This window comes from Parus major, chromosome 13 (genome assembly GCF_001522545.3).
Source record: "Parus major isolate Abel chromosome 13, Parus_major1.1, whole genome shotgun sequence".
Classification (NCBI taxonomy): Eukaryota; Metazoa; Chordata; class Aves; order Passeriformes; family Paridae; genus Parus; species Parus major.
Window position 1 is genome coordinate 10,192,161 of NC_031782.1, and position 14,247 is coordinate 10,206,407.

Sequence of the window (14,247 nt, forward strand, 5' to 3'; positions counted from 1 at the left end):
CTACTGACTCTTCAGCAGAAAATCAGATAAAGCCTGAGTGTCCCCAGGGAATACATTCAAGTTTAGGTCAGCACCCATTTGATGCACTTAGTGCAGCTTCAGAAGCCCTCAAGCACAGGGAATATGAAGCTCCATCAAAGCAAGAAGCTTCCACCACTCCAAAAGCACCAGGTCTGACCCAAATGCTTGGGTCCAAGTCTTCCCTTGGAATGTGAGGATGGGAAGTGATGCTGCACATCGTGTGCTGGGTTTCTACCACCTGGAAAGAGGAGATGAGAGAGAAGCCCAAAATCCAAGTACCTCATTATGTGGATTGTTCACTAGTGACACTGCTTCTCCTCCATTTGATTTACACAAGGAATTTCTGGCTGCAGTCAGGCCATCCTGGCACTACACCTCCCAACAGAGTCTGAGAGCTGTTTGCTGCCTTCCCACACCAGCTGCTGATGCTTCTGCCATGGGAAGAAATACTTCACAGCTTTCCTCTGGTACAGTGGATGAAGAGATGTGGAGAAAAGGGCATGGCTTCCCCAAGGCAGGATAACGACCATGGATGAAAAGGGATCATCCAGGCACGTGAAGGAGAAATCAAGACCAGGTACCAGATATCCTTGTGAAGTCCTAAGTGCAATGTGATGTGCAGACATTTCCAAGGGGCCCAGGGCAGCCAGCCCATGGCTGGAGAGCAACAGGTGAATCCCAGAATGTCCCCAGTGCCACCCACCAAGGTGCTGGGTACCGGCTTGAGCATCGCAGCGACAGCGTGCACAGCCCCTGCAAAGCCTGCACAGGAGCTCACTAAACCAGAGGCAATGCTGGCCTCTTGTGGCAGCTCTGCTCCTTCTCCTTCTTTAAAAAGAACAGAAGTTTTCAGAAGTTTAAAAAAATATTAAAAAAAAAAGAAAAACCTTACCACTTCCCAGAAACTGCTGGAATTCAAAGATTCCCAGGAACAAAACCAGGCTGGTTTTGAACAAGGTTCTGCAAACAAGGTGGGGCTGGACAGGGCTCTGATCAGCCTGGCTGGTGGAAGGCATCCTTGCCCATGGCAGAGGGTTGGAACTGGGTGAGGGTTAAGGTCCCTTCCTACCCAAACGATTCTGTGATTCTGTGGTTTTAAAACTGTGAAGTACCACTGGGGTGAGTAAGATGGTGAAGATAAAACTCAACTCTTATCTGACCTGCAGCAGAGGTGCAGCCACATCCCCATGTCCACATCCCCATGTACAGTGCAGGGAAAGGGCCTGCACAGGGAGGAAGGGAAGAAAATGTCATTTGCATTTGGGGAAGCTGCAGACTCTGCTTGCTAGCAAAGAACCCATTACACAAGTGTTCTTTCCCACAAAATTCCCACATAGCTTAGCTTTTGTATGATCAGCACACAAATGGAGGGAAAATGCAGTCAGAATTGGCCATGTCAGCCAGGGCAGGGCGGCCCAGCACAGCTCCTGCTCTCCCATTGCCCATCCCACCTTCAGCACCACAACACTGGGGTGGCTGGGGGCCACAGACCCTCTGCAAAAATAAGGGGGAGGAAAAAGAAGTATTTTTGACTGTTGTTCCACCCTCAGTGCCAGCACACACTTCCATCTGTGTGTGGTGCACAGGGTGAAGGTCTGGGAGGCACCACACACCAGCCAAGGACCTCAGGCTCTCTCTGGGCTCTCAGGGTTGATGCTGAGGCAGCAGGCACAGAACCCAGGGAAAGGAGGAAGATCAGAGAATTACAGAGTGGTTTGGGTGGGAAGGAACATTTCAAGGTCATCTAGTCCAACCCCACCCCTCCTGCCATGGGCAGGAGCACCTTCCACTGTCCCAGGTTGCTCTAAGCCCTGTCCTTGGACAGTTCCATGGATGGGGCAGCCACAGCTGTGTGCCAGGGCCTCACCACCCTCACAGACAAGAATTTCTTCCTAAAATCAAAACCAATCCTGCCTTCCTTCAGATTAAAGCCATTGTCCCTTGTCGAGCCCCTCTCCAGCTCTCTTGGAGCCCTTTTACACTGAAAGGGACTCTAAGGTCTCCACAGATCCTTCTCTTCTTCAGTCTGAACAACTCCACCTGTCTGAGCCCATTTTCACAGAAAAGCTGCTCCAGCCCTCTGAATATCATGTCTGGCTGTATTGTCCTCACTGTGAAGACACAACAAAACCACTCAGTGGTGGCTCCTCTCTGATCCCAGGGTGAACATCACCCCCCACCTCAGCTCCATCCTGCACTGGCTGCCAGAAAACAGCTGCTGAAAACAATTAATACATGTTGATTGTTTATTGATTCCAACATATTAATAGATTGGATAATAAACAGTACTTTTAAACATTCTCTTAACCAAAAATATAACAAATATTTACAATCACTCAGTAAAAATACAAAAAGCATACAGAGGCACTGTCTTTCTAAAAGACATAAGTGTAAGAGGTATCAAAAAATAGGAGACAAACATTGCTTGTTACAGAATACTTTACAATCACTGACTTGTGCAGTACAGTTGCTATTGGAATATCATTACATCTGTGCAGTTTTGCCAATATGCTCACATATTTAGAATTTAATTAATACCAAGCTAAACTGCATTCCAGGTATATCAGAAATAAAGATAAAACAATAAAAAGCACAACAGAAGCAAAAGCTGGGTTGGGAATTCAAGATAGATTACCCTCAATACAAGCGTTCTAAAATATAATGTGTAAAGCTTTTATAAAGAGAGAGTATCCCTTTTTTCTTTTCTTATGGCAAAGGCAGTGATTAAGTTTATCCTTCAAAAATTCTAATGTTTTACAGAAACTTAAATGACAGGGCTGTATTTCCACTGTTGCCTGCAGTAGAATTATTTGGGATGCAATGAAAGAGGTTTTGAACACCCCTGATGCCCCACAGGCCCCTCTGCAAGTGGCATCACTGCTCTGTTCAGCCCCTGGGGACACCCTCTGCCTCTGGCAGGTGCAGACAGCCCCACTGCACCCCATGCCAAGCAATGGGTTCTGAGCACTCTGCAGTGAAGCATCACTCACCTGGCACTACAGAATCTGCTGAGCTGGAAGGGATGCATCAGGATCATCAAGCTGAACTCGTGGACCTGCACAGCACCATCCCCAAAAATCCCACCCTGTACCTTAGAGTGTTGTCCAAACACTTCTTGAGCTCTGCCAGGCTGGTGCTGTGACCACTTCCCTGGGGAGCTGTTCCAGTGCACAACAACCCTCTGGGGGAAATACTTTTTCCTAATACTCAACCTAAAGCTCCACTGACACAGCTTCAGGCCATTCTCCCGTGACCTGTCACTGGTCATGAGAGTGAAGACATCAGTGCTGTCCCTCAGGAGGATGTTGCAGACTGCAATGAGGTCTCTCTCCCCTCAATCTCCTTTTCTCCAGGCTGAACAGACCAAGTGCCCTAAGCCCCTCCTTACAAGGCTTCCCCCTCCAGACCCTTCCCCATCCTTGTGGCCTCCTTTGGATGCTCTCTAATAGCTTCATGTCTTTTTCATATCATGGTGCCCAAAAATCACACACGATTCTCAAGGTGAGGCAACACCTACAAACTTATCTGAGTAAAGGCAAAAGGGAGGACCAAGGAAAGTCCCACGCTGCCCATTGTTGCCAAACACTCAAAATTTGTCCACACTGCAAAAATGTGAACTGCAAACATCCACAGCCACTCTCTTTCCATTCTTTTGTGCACTTGGGAGATGAACATGAGGCTCACAGAACTCATTTTCCCCTTTCTGTAACTGGAGAGGCCAATTCAATTTTACCAAACTACACTGCTTTCTCAGGAATTACTTGGAAGTTTAAGATTTAAAACAAAACACTGTGTACTTAAATCATAGAAATCTAAAATGCATCTTTCACCAGCAAGTCAGGAGCTAAAAATGAGCAGGAAGTGAGCAAACCCAGGTATGGCAGTGGAAGAACATGACATGAGGCACCTTAACTGTTTATCAGCATCAGAGCCCGAGTTAGAAGAACTTAGCAGAGGTACAGAATCAGGGATCTGTGGTCCAGAAGACATCACTTCAACAAAGCAGTGTACAACAGGTACTAATCACCATATTGCTTTTGTCTGAACTACAAAAAAAAGGGATAATGCCTCTTCAAACCCACAGACACTCTACATTTGGCTATTGGCCCCAATCAATGTGATCGGTTGAGTTAAACAAACAAACAAAAACCCCAGCAAGGAGCAGCAAAAAAGCCACACTGTGCGAGGCAGGAGTAGCTCATCTGTTCATCTTTTATACATGATTTATGTACACCAGGTGTGTTGGCTATTAGGAAAATATGATTAGTGAGAATTTCACTCATTCCAGAACTTTTCAGTGTCTGCCAAGCCCCGTGGAACAGATGGATGCTGTTGATGTGCAAACACCATCAATGTTTGGATGGGTGATTTATTCAGCTGCTCTTGCTGACTGCCAGGAGACCCCGACCCTGCTCCATACTGGGGCTTCCCTGCGTCCTCAAAGGCAGCACTATTGGGTTTTGGGGTAAAAGAAAGCCACTTTAGTAACCCCCATCCCCTATGCTTTTGTTCAACAGGCTGGAATAAGCTGCAGCACCACCCCAAGGCCAAGGAACTGTACAGTTTCATTCACCTGGCAAAACACAGATGATTTCTGATGGAACACAAAGCCTGCTGATTTCCATGTACAAGTTAAGCAAGTACAGCTGACAGTGGGATGGCAGGACCTGCATTTATCCCACAGGAATATCAGGTCAAGAGTTCCATTATCAATATTTCATGTGTTGAAAACACTCACTCTGCCCTGCATTGCTTTGACACATTAATTTTTAGTCATTAAGGCCTTAAGAAAGCAAAATGCATTTATTATGCCATACCTCAAGTGAATTTTAATATATTTTTTCAACCATTTTCTTCTCTGATACTTGTGCCAAAAATTCATACAGCCAACCAGTGAGTTATAAATTAGGCATCCTCTTCCTCAGCATCACTGTTCATTTACACCTTCTCAGTTCCAATCATGACAGGTACATTCCAGGCAATCCTGGAACTGCTCTGAAGGCAGACATAGGCTGGGTCATTCACATCCACCTGGCTGCATCAGCCCCTAGCTACTATGAAGAAAGCACATCAAAGGCTTTGGATTGTTTTTGGTACTTGTGGCATTTTCCAAAAATGTTGCATTCATCTTGCACCCCTGCACACATATAGGTTAAAAAAAAAAAACAAAACAAACCCTTAAAGCTCTTCACAACTATGGATATAGAAATCAGTTTTGAGGCACTGTAAAAATGACAAACATCATCTTTCTAGCTTAGGCTGTAAACATCACAACAAAGATTTACAATTAAATGTTTAAATATATATTCACACATTCATTTCTGATTTTAACACTAGAATGGGGTGTTATATATGGAAGGAAGGATGGAAGGAAAGACAGAAGAATGGAAAGAAAGAGAAAGAAAAGAACCTGCAGCAGGCATTTCCAGTTCTACCCTTATGCACTCTGGCTGGCTAAAAGTAAAATCAAAGAAGCAATTCTTTTGACCATAGTCAAACTAGAGGCTGGCTGCAAGTCAAAACTCTCACTGACATCAATGCCATCAGGATTTTTAAGTAGGATTTTAAAAAAATTTGTTTGAGATCATCTGTATTTTCCAGATAAACACCACAGTTTTTTAACCCATCATAGAATGCATTATGCTCTTCTATAAGGACTGTGTCATTTATTATTCAGTTTCACAAATTTTATTGTGAAATGTAGGTGATTTCTAATTATTTTATTATTTTTTTAAAATATAACCTTTGCAACTAAACCCTGTGCAACTCTGGGAAAAGGCCAGGACATGTGAGATGATCTTAAAAACCACAACACACAGCTGAGTTTTGAGTTTTAGAATATGCTTTGCATATTGAACTCTGCAGGGCAAAACCTGGTTAGAACTCCTCTGGGAAAGCTTCAGATCTCCCCAAATGCTCCCCCATAAGCTGCAGCTTCCACATTTCAAACATTCCTTAATAGGGGAGGAGAGCACCAACTGTTGCCTTAGCTAAAAAAATTTCTAAAAATCCTTGGACAGGCGGTTTTTGCTGTGTTCATGTGGGAGGGGAGCAGCAGGAGTGCTGGCTTGACAGACACTGCTCTGCAGAGCACTGAGCTCTATACATGTTAAATCTAAATTCACTCTAAAATCTGTAAATTTCTGCACCCGTTTCTACTTTTCTGTGTTTATTTTGAGAGCACAACTGTTGATGTGTACCCAATTTGCTTTCACATTGACTAAACATTTATATTAGCCAACCAGAGCACTCCCAACACACATAAAGGAAACTCCTATTTAAAAATATTAAATTAATAAATTATTTTCAGATACTTCAGCAACATCCTTCGCTTTTGCTGACACTTTGATATAATTTTTTTTTTCAAGTTCATAAGATAACACTCTCAGACTTCTAACGGTCATGTAGAAAATAGCAACAATGGAAACTACTAAAGGATTAAATGGTATCATACAGAAAAATGCTCCCAAGTTTCAAGTGGTGGTGACAACTGGTCCTCCCCAATGCATGAAGTCCATCTCTGGGTACCCGTGTTGGTATCCAGGCAGTCAGCACACTCCTTGAGCAGGATTTCCTATTTCATAGGCAGAAATAGCTTCTTAGGTGGTGGTGGCAGAGTGAAGGAATGTGCAAAGAGGTGATCCAACCTGTTCCATCTCAGCTGTGACAGAGGCAAGGTCTGAGGTCAGTAGCAGCAAGTTGTCAGCAGTCGCTCACAGAACCATGAGACGTTCTCCCACATCCCTTGTATTGTGAGTGGCTTATGTAAATAATCCAAGGGTTAAACTGCTGATACTTGTTCATCTTCTGTAAAACAAGATAAAGAAACAGGCAATTATTCCACCAGTTCCCACCTCCTCGGGCACACAGGGCACAGACCAGCACCCAATGAGGTGATCACAGTGAGTCTATGCCAACTTCACCCCTTCAGCAGCCTGTTTTCACTGTCTTTATTACCACTGATCACTACACATTCCACATCACCATTTATCCAATCCTCAGGCAACCACAGAATGGTTTGGGTTGGAAGGAACCTTATAAAGCATCTCATTCCAACTTCATGCCATAGGCATTGACATGAATGTGACACCATCCAGGTTGCTCCAAGCCCCATCCAGCCTGGACTTGTGCACTTCCAGGGATGGAGCATCCACAGCTCCTGCAGTCTGAGGCATGATGGTCATATGATAAAGACAGATTGCAAAACACAAAATCCCAGATCCTCCAAAAATGATCAGCATGCAGCTCCCAGTATGCCAAAAGCTATGGATCTGGGAAAAAAGCCAGCAAACTTCCATGCAGTGGGCATTTTATACCAAATAAAATTAACCAAGCACTTTGAAAATAGCAAAATAGGTGCCTCTAAAAGTGCACAGTTAAATACAGCTTAGAAAAAATTTGATTAAAAATTTTTGAAGCAATGACTTCCTTATTTTTACATCAAAAGCACAACAGAACTAATGCCAGGCAGCTTTATGTTTACTGTAAGCTTGAACTGCAGTAGTAATATATATGTTAACTACTGCTTACACATTTTAAAGGGCCAAGATACAATAATCTTGCATTAGAAGTTGTTTAAATCTAAATACAGGCTCATTTTAAATCAGACTGAAATGGAAGGAAATTATCACAACATTCTAATAAAAAAATGAGTTCACCAGCTAAGGGTATAGAAGATCACATTGGTGCACAGAAATTAAAAGCAAATCAGCAGATAATTAAGTAGAAATTCCCTTGACCTGAAGTTAGCTTTGACACAATGTAAGAGCAGTCTTTATCAGAAAATCCCCTCACATTTTGGTAACCCCACAAATGCCATGCCTGGTAGCACTGGCTGTTGCTTCAAACAAGAATATGAAAAATGAACTGGAAGAGACACTCTCAGGCCAAGTTAGGCACAGAACACAGGTTTCATCAAATGCACTCTCCAGAAGAACAGAAGTTCAATATTATTTTGTTCAATACTTTGAAACTCAGTCTCCAGAAATATCTGCTGATGCATAAGGCAGCTCAATGCCAGCACACACAAATACAAATTAAGTAAGTTCACTCCACCAAATCCAAATCACTCATTTTAGACCATCATTCTGATGCCAGCCAAAGCACTGGGACACCAGTTAATCAACCCAGGGAGGCTAGAATTTTTCCACATGTAGCCTGTCAGTGTCTCATCAGTGTTTAAGAAGAGACAGATTTTAAAGAAAAAAGAAAAAAAAACCAAACAATATCTACATGCTCTTAAGTGTCTCAGCTGTACTTTAGGAGATCTCATACGTGTATTTTTGTATATTTGTTTATTTACATATACTTTGTTTGGTGCCAGCATGCTTTTTCTATGGGGAAGGCATTATTCTTTGCTTTAAACGTGTATGTACATGCACACAGCTATGCATGACATACACAGCCACACATGTGCATACAGCCATAGACACAGAACTGTGTATTTAGAGATTAATCTGCTTTTAATCTCCAAGAATGACCCAAGAGAAAGCCCAGAACATCGCTGTGAAGTGCCCCACTCCCAAAGCAGGTGTTCACCTACCATCCTCTTCACTATCTGCGCCAGGCAAGTCTGCTACTCTGGGGCTGGACGGCTGCCGGCCGTACCACTGAGGCGTCCTCGAGGAGACACAGGCCACCGGGTCACTACCGAGAGCAGCTGGTGCAAGTCTAGAGAGGTCACTGTGCAGCATTTTTGACCTCTGCACTGCCACACTATAGTCTGGAGGTTTGAGGTGTGGGTGGTGGGGCGATCCTTCTTTTATGTCCGCTAAAGAAATCCCCATATATCCCGGAGGGGTGGGCGGTGGCTCCCTATACCTATCGTCCTTCTTAGGTGAGGTGACACAGTACACTGGGCACAAGAAATAAGCAATGGAAATGTTAAAGAAGAAAAAGAAAGGAAACAAAACGTTAAAAAATCATGAAATGTTACAATGGCAAAACAGAAACTGATAACAAAATGCAAATGCAGAAACACTGGTTATAATGTCAGCAGCAGATATTTATGCCTTCATTTCTATTTTCTATTTATTTTAAGAAGTCAGAGTATTAAGAGAATCTGGGAACTCCTTAGGTGAGATGTCAGTTGAGTGGAAAGAGGACTCTAAGCTTGTCTGTATTCAGACTGCAATTAACACCTTTTATTACAGTCCCTGCTCCTGTGGCCCTGCTGCACCAGGGGATGCCCTGGAGCTCTCTGGCAGGATGGAGAGCCAGCACAGCCAAGTCTGCTGCCACAGTTACAGGCTGGGAAACTGAAACAGAAGGAATTAAGGCAACCAGCCCAGAGTTACTTTGCGCAGCATGCTGGTGGTTTGACAGCAAAAACTGCTGGTTGACTTCCAACATCCATTTCATCATCCTAAAGAGGTCAGTTGCTTAACACAAATTCAGTACAATAAAATATCACCGTATCAGCTGATGGGTATGAAGACATGAAACCATCTGGCTATGCCACAGGAAGAAGAAAATAGCATCACATAAAATTGATCCTATGAGGCAGACTGTATTAATTATTTTATATTTTCACAGAGCGAATAACGGCTTGTCACACTCATACTTTTGATTTCTTACTTTTTTTTTTCCCTTGGTTTTTGTTTTATTTTATACTCTTATCTTAAACTATGTTCTCTGTTTACAAGTGAGAAAGAACTAGGAACAGTTATTGGCACAGCCTTTGGAAGGGCTGCATTGTGAAGTCATGAAAAGGCTATAATCGATAATATTTATTTGCAATGTCCATGACTCATAATTCATCTTCTCCCTGCCTTGTTCAGCAGTAGTTCAAGTCACAGAGATTCTCAACCCAAAATTTAACTCTTCTTAGGTTGCCTTGCCTCCCTCCCACCCCAGGTCTGGGGCTTGTGTGCATGTTAAACTGGGCTTTTTTCCATGGACATGTTTCAACAGTAGAGTTTCAAACCCAGGGTAATTTCTTTAATCTCTTAGTTAAGTGAATTTGCATTCTTCCTGTGGATCCATTTTAAAAAGCGCATGTTCATTAGTTTAATTTATTTCAACAAATATAACAGTTTCTTATCTTAGAAGAATGTGAAGGGATGAAAAGTAAAGGAGTGTTTCTTATTGTGTTGTAGACTTGTGAGGTTCCAGGTTTTGGTATCAGGAACACAAGCTGGTTCATACTTTATGGCCTCAGCTCATGCTTGGGCTGACAGTAAAATAACCAAAACCAAATTCAGTCAGTCTGGGGTTTAGCAGATACACGTGGGCACAGGCAGAGATTTATATTATTGAATTACAGGATTTATTTTCATTTAACTAGCACTGAATGAGGTCTCTGTGAAAATACAGGGGAAGTGAAGAGGATCTGCTCTTCCCTGGAGGGATAGGGAAGGGCTGGGTCCTCACCTCACCTTCAGTCTTTGTTGGATTTGCAGGAGGAATGACAAGGGTGGGTATGTTCTACTTCAAAGGAGAAAGCTTCAGGCTCCCTAGAGCTAACCTTTAATCTACTGTAGTAATGCAAGAATAATGTGTCCCTTTGTCAAGTTCCAATTCATAGTATTTTACAAATGGTGAAATGAAGTGAAGATATCTTTGGCATACTGTGTGATGGTGAACAGCTAATGGATTTGCATTTGTAAACCTGTAATTATATCCATCCATATCTGATCTTTCCTTGACCAAACAAACATGCCCCAACTCCAGCACTCTGAGTGCTCCTCACAGCTACATGGTGCAGAATGGAAAAAGAATTAAAAGGAAGGGAAAGTGCTGTCAGCAAAGACAGCATCTACTGAACAGTGAATCTGCCATCTCCTAATACAGCTCAGACACTTATGAACAGCTCTGAAAGGCTGCAAGGGCAGAGCACAGGGCACAGGCATAGCAATGAGCTGGGAGCAAATCTTCTGCAAGGCTCCACCACAATTTCTTTTTCAAAGTCAAGAAGGAGGAACACAATCCAAGACCTCTGCCCTACGTGCAATGTTTATTCAAGCAATTACTTTTGATAACAAACCCCTCCAGCAATCCACTCAGTAATTAAATTGCATTTCAGCTGCACCCTTGCCTCACAGTCTTAGAAAGCTTTGCATTCCATGTTTTATCTTGCTACTAACCCAGTTCCTTTAATTTTGGCTAATGAACTCAGACAGGGGAAGAACATCTTGCTTGATAGAACTATGCATATTTCAAAGAGCATTTTTAATTTTTTCTCCTTTCATAAGTAGCCAAACTGCAGCTGTATAATCAAATAAATGTCATCTTAAAACAGCAAAATAGCTTTCAGAGCCAAAGCCCTGTGGATGAAAGTTGCCCCAGCTCCAGAGTGGCAGATGAACTCCACACCACTCTGCAGTCATGCACTTCCCTCTGGGTTCCTGGGAATTATATTATTATATAATATATAATTTATAAGGAGTGTGGGATCACTGACTCTTGTCAGAAGAGCATCTACAGTGATAAGTACACCTCCAAAACCGTTCAAAAAAGCAAAACAGCATACTAGAGAAAAGAACTGCCTGACATTTTCCTGCAGAGTTTTCCTGCACACCCATGAAGTGATGGGGAAGTGTACTTGTTTATTATCTTGATATTCCTAATGCAAAAGAAGGTGGCTTGAAAACTGTGTAGTGCTATGATTACAACCACGTGTGAAGCTGAATTCAACATGACAGGCAGCCCCAGACCAGTTGATGTCATTTCTTAACAATTTAGTATCAAAATGAAAAACAGATGTAGCAGCTTCCATGAGCTGTTGGCTTGGCTTACCTATCAGGCCTTTTTCTGTACTTGAAGTAACAGTTTTGTAAGCTGTATCAGCACCTGGTTTAGAGTCCAAAACCTCCGTCTGCTCTGCTGTGGAGTTCTCCAGCCCCCTCCGCTTAATTGTCCCATAGTTTGTCTCATAAGTGTCTGACAGGGAGCTGGAGGATGCCCAGCTCTGCCGAGACTGATTGAGCTCCACGCTGGCTTTCGACTGCCTGTTGGCTTTGGAAAAAGCTTCAGAATACAAATAACCCTCCTCAGAGTAACAGTTTGTGGGATCCACTTCAGCTATAGGTCCATCCAGCTGGGTGTGACGGTAAGAACTGAGGAGATCCCAGCTCTTCTGGTTTGGGATATTCTGGAAATTGTCATGAGAACTACTTGAGCATGAAGTCCAGCTTCCCCGGCCGCTGTCTGCTGCCTCTACCGTGATGTGCTCATGGGAGATCTCCTCACTGCTCATGGAAGACGTGAATGCCATCCCTCTGATCAGAGCAGGCCTACTGATGGACCAGCTACATTGGAAAATGACAGAAATTGGGAAAAAAAAACACTTGTAAGCTTTTACAGTAAGAGCAATGTACTCAGAGCCAACTCTGGGTTTGTATCAGGTAAGCAGCAAGCTCAAGGGGGCACTGACAAGAGACAGTGTTACTCCCAAATCATTAGTGCACACAGCAGCAAGGAAGCTATTCCCAAGGGAGTAAGAAGTTTGAAACATTTATTTCCAGGCTGCACCCCAATCCCTGAGTCTGGCCCACGTTAGCTCTTCTCTACCAATCACAGCAACAGACAGAAAGCAGAGGAGTAAATTACTTCTTACATTTAGTCTGCTACCACCTTTTTCTTTACATTTATAAACTAAAATAAAAATAAATATTTAGAATAAAATCCAACCCTTTCACTGGCAGCAACATCATGTTATTTAGACAGAGTAGAAGCAGCTGAATTTCAAGAACATTTGGAAATATTTGGCTAAGTAACATTTGTGGGAACAATATGGAGGGACAGATTGTGAAAAACAAATTCCAAAATTTCTTATTTAAGAAAAAAGAAATTTTTTTCTGCTGAAAGCTCTAATCGCTCTAAATGCATAATTAAGTGGGGAAAAATAAAGTTAGGTTTGTATGAACTTAGAATACATGCAGATAGGATTGCTAGACATTATTCAAGTCTCCAAACTATTTCTGGGTGTGTTAACAAATGCATGGGCAGCACAACATTAAAATTCAACACCCTCCCTCAGCAGTTTACTGACATGTTGTGAAATCAAGGAACATTTCTTAGGTATGTGCAAGCAAGGGTGTTTTTCCTTCCTTTTCTTGTAAATCCTAGGATAAAACCGACTCTCTTCCCTTGCAACCCATTGAAACTAAAGAAACAACCACAAAACCTAAATTCAGTGTGTATTGTGCCTTCTAGAAAGGGAATTATTTTCTTTGATGAAGCACATCTTTAAATTCACATTTTAATCCTGTGAAATGAACAGAATTACTCATTTCTTTCCATCCCTGGAAATGTTCAAGGCCAGGCTGGATGGGGTTGGAAGCACTTTAAGGCCCACTGCAACCCAAAGCATTCTATGATTCTTTGTATTGAAAAAAATAGAAATGTAAGGAGAATCTCTCATTTAAGCTAAATCCATGACAACTGAGGATAGACAATGCTATCTATCCCAAGAGATATTAGGAGACATCCTTGATCCTGTGGATCAAGGTGCAACTTCTAGCAAGAAAAATCAAAAAACTTCCAGTTCAAAGCATCATTTCAGCAGAAATTCTCACTGCACTAAAGTAACAAGACCTTTTGTATGGAAACTGTCAGAAAGACAATAGCAGAATGCTGCCAGTCTGCCTAAGTAACAAATGATAATTAGAAAAATCCTTACAAATCACATTAGAGCATGTTAAGTGACTGGCACTGCTGACTCAGAGAATTGATAATATCCTGTTGCTCTTTTGCTCTCTCTCACCATGGCACTAATTTGCTAAGCATCATCCTGGCTTCTAACAAGCTTCCAGTCTCCTGCAAGAAATATCCAGCCAAACCCCACCAGCGGGAACAAGCTGTTGTCTCCCCAAATAATACTGTAAGCTTCTTATGGAAACAGGCTCACACACAGCAGCCAGTGTCCCAGCTTCCAGAAAAAAGCATAATAACCACAAAGGAGTGCACAACTGTCCTGGCCAAAGCTTCCTTACCCCTTCTGACACCAGAACACCAAGCCCCACCAGAAGCAGCTGCATCTTACCCAGGGCAGGGCTGAGTGTAATCTGTCAGTGCCTGAGGATGCTCCTTTCTCTCTGCCCCGCCTGAATCCACCACAATGAGGGACTGGGACAAACTCCTCTCGTCCTGCAGTGCTGCTGACATGGAGTCCACAGAGCAGTTGCTCACGATGCTGGACCGGGATGAAATCTCACTGTGACTGGAGTCCGAGAAGTTGTCAGATTTAGTGGAAGGTATGAGGGCATAGCCTGAGGAGGGGAGAGA

General features: G+C 42.9%; 1 protein-coding gene across 14 annotated transcripts in view; it reads right to left on the reverse strand.

The window, feature by feature from the left end:
• Positions 1-2,249: 2,249 nt before the first annotated feature.
• Positions 2,250-14,247, reverse strand: part of RAPGEF6 (Rap guanine nucleotide exchange factor 6) — a 119,828-nt gene continuing 107,830 nt past the window's right edge. For 12 of the 14 annotated variants that reach the window (XM_033517607.1, XM_015641788.3, XM_015641782.3 and 9 more), the window contains 4 exons: positions 14,006-14,231; positions 11,758-12,269; positions 8,564-8,875; positions 2,250-6,828 (listed from right to left, as the gene is read on the reverse strand). In XM_033517607.1, the coding sequence (XP_033373498.1) occupies positions 6,803-6,828; positions 8,564-8,875; positions 11,758-12,269; positions 14,006-14,231 (1,076 nt within the window). In that variant the 3' untranslated portion in view covers positions 2,250-6,802. The remainder of the gene's footprint in view (positions 6,829-8,563; positions 8,876-11,757; positions 12,270-14,005; positions 14,232-14,247) is intronic. The other 2 variants (XM_015641794.3, XM_015641795.3) reach the window with 1 other exon arrangement.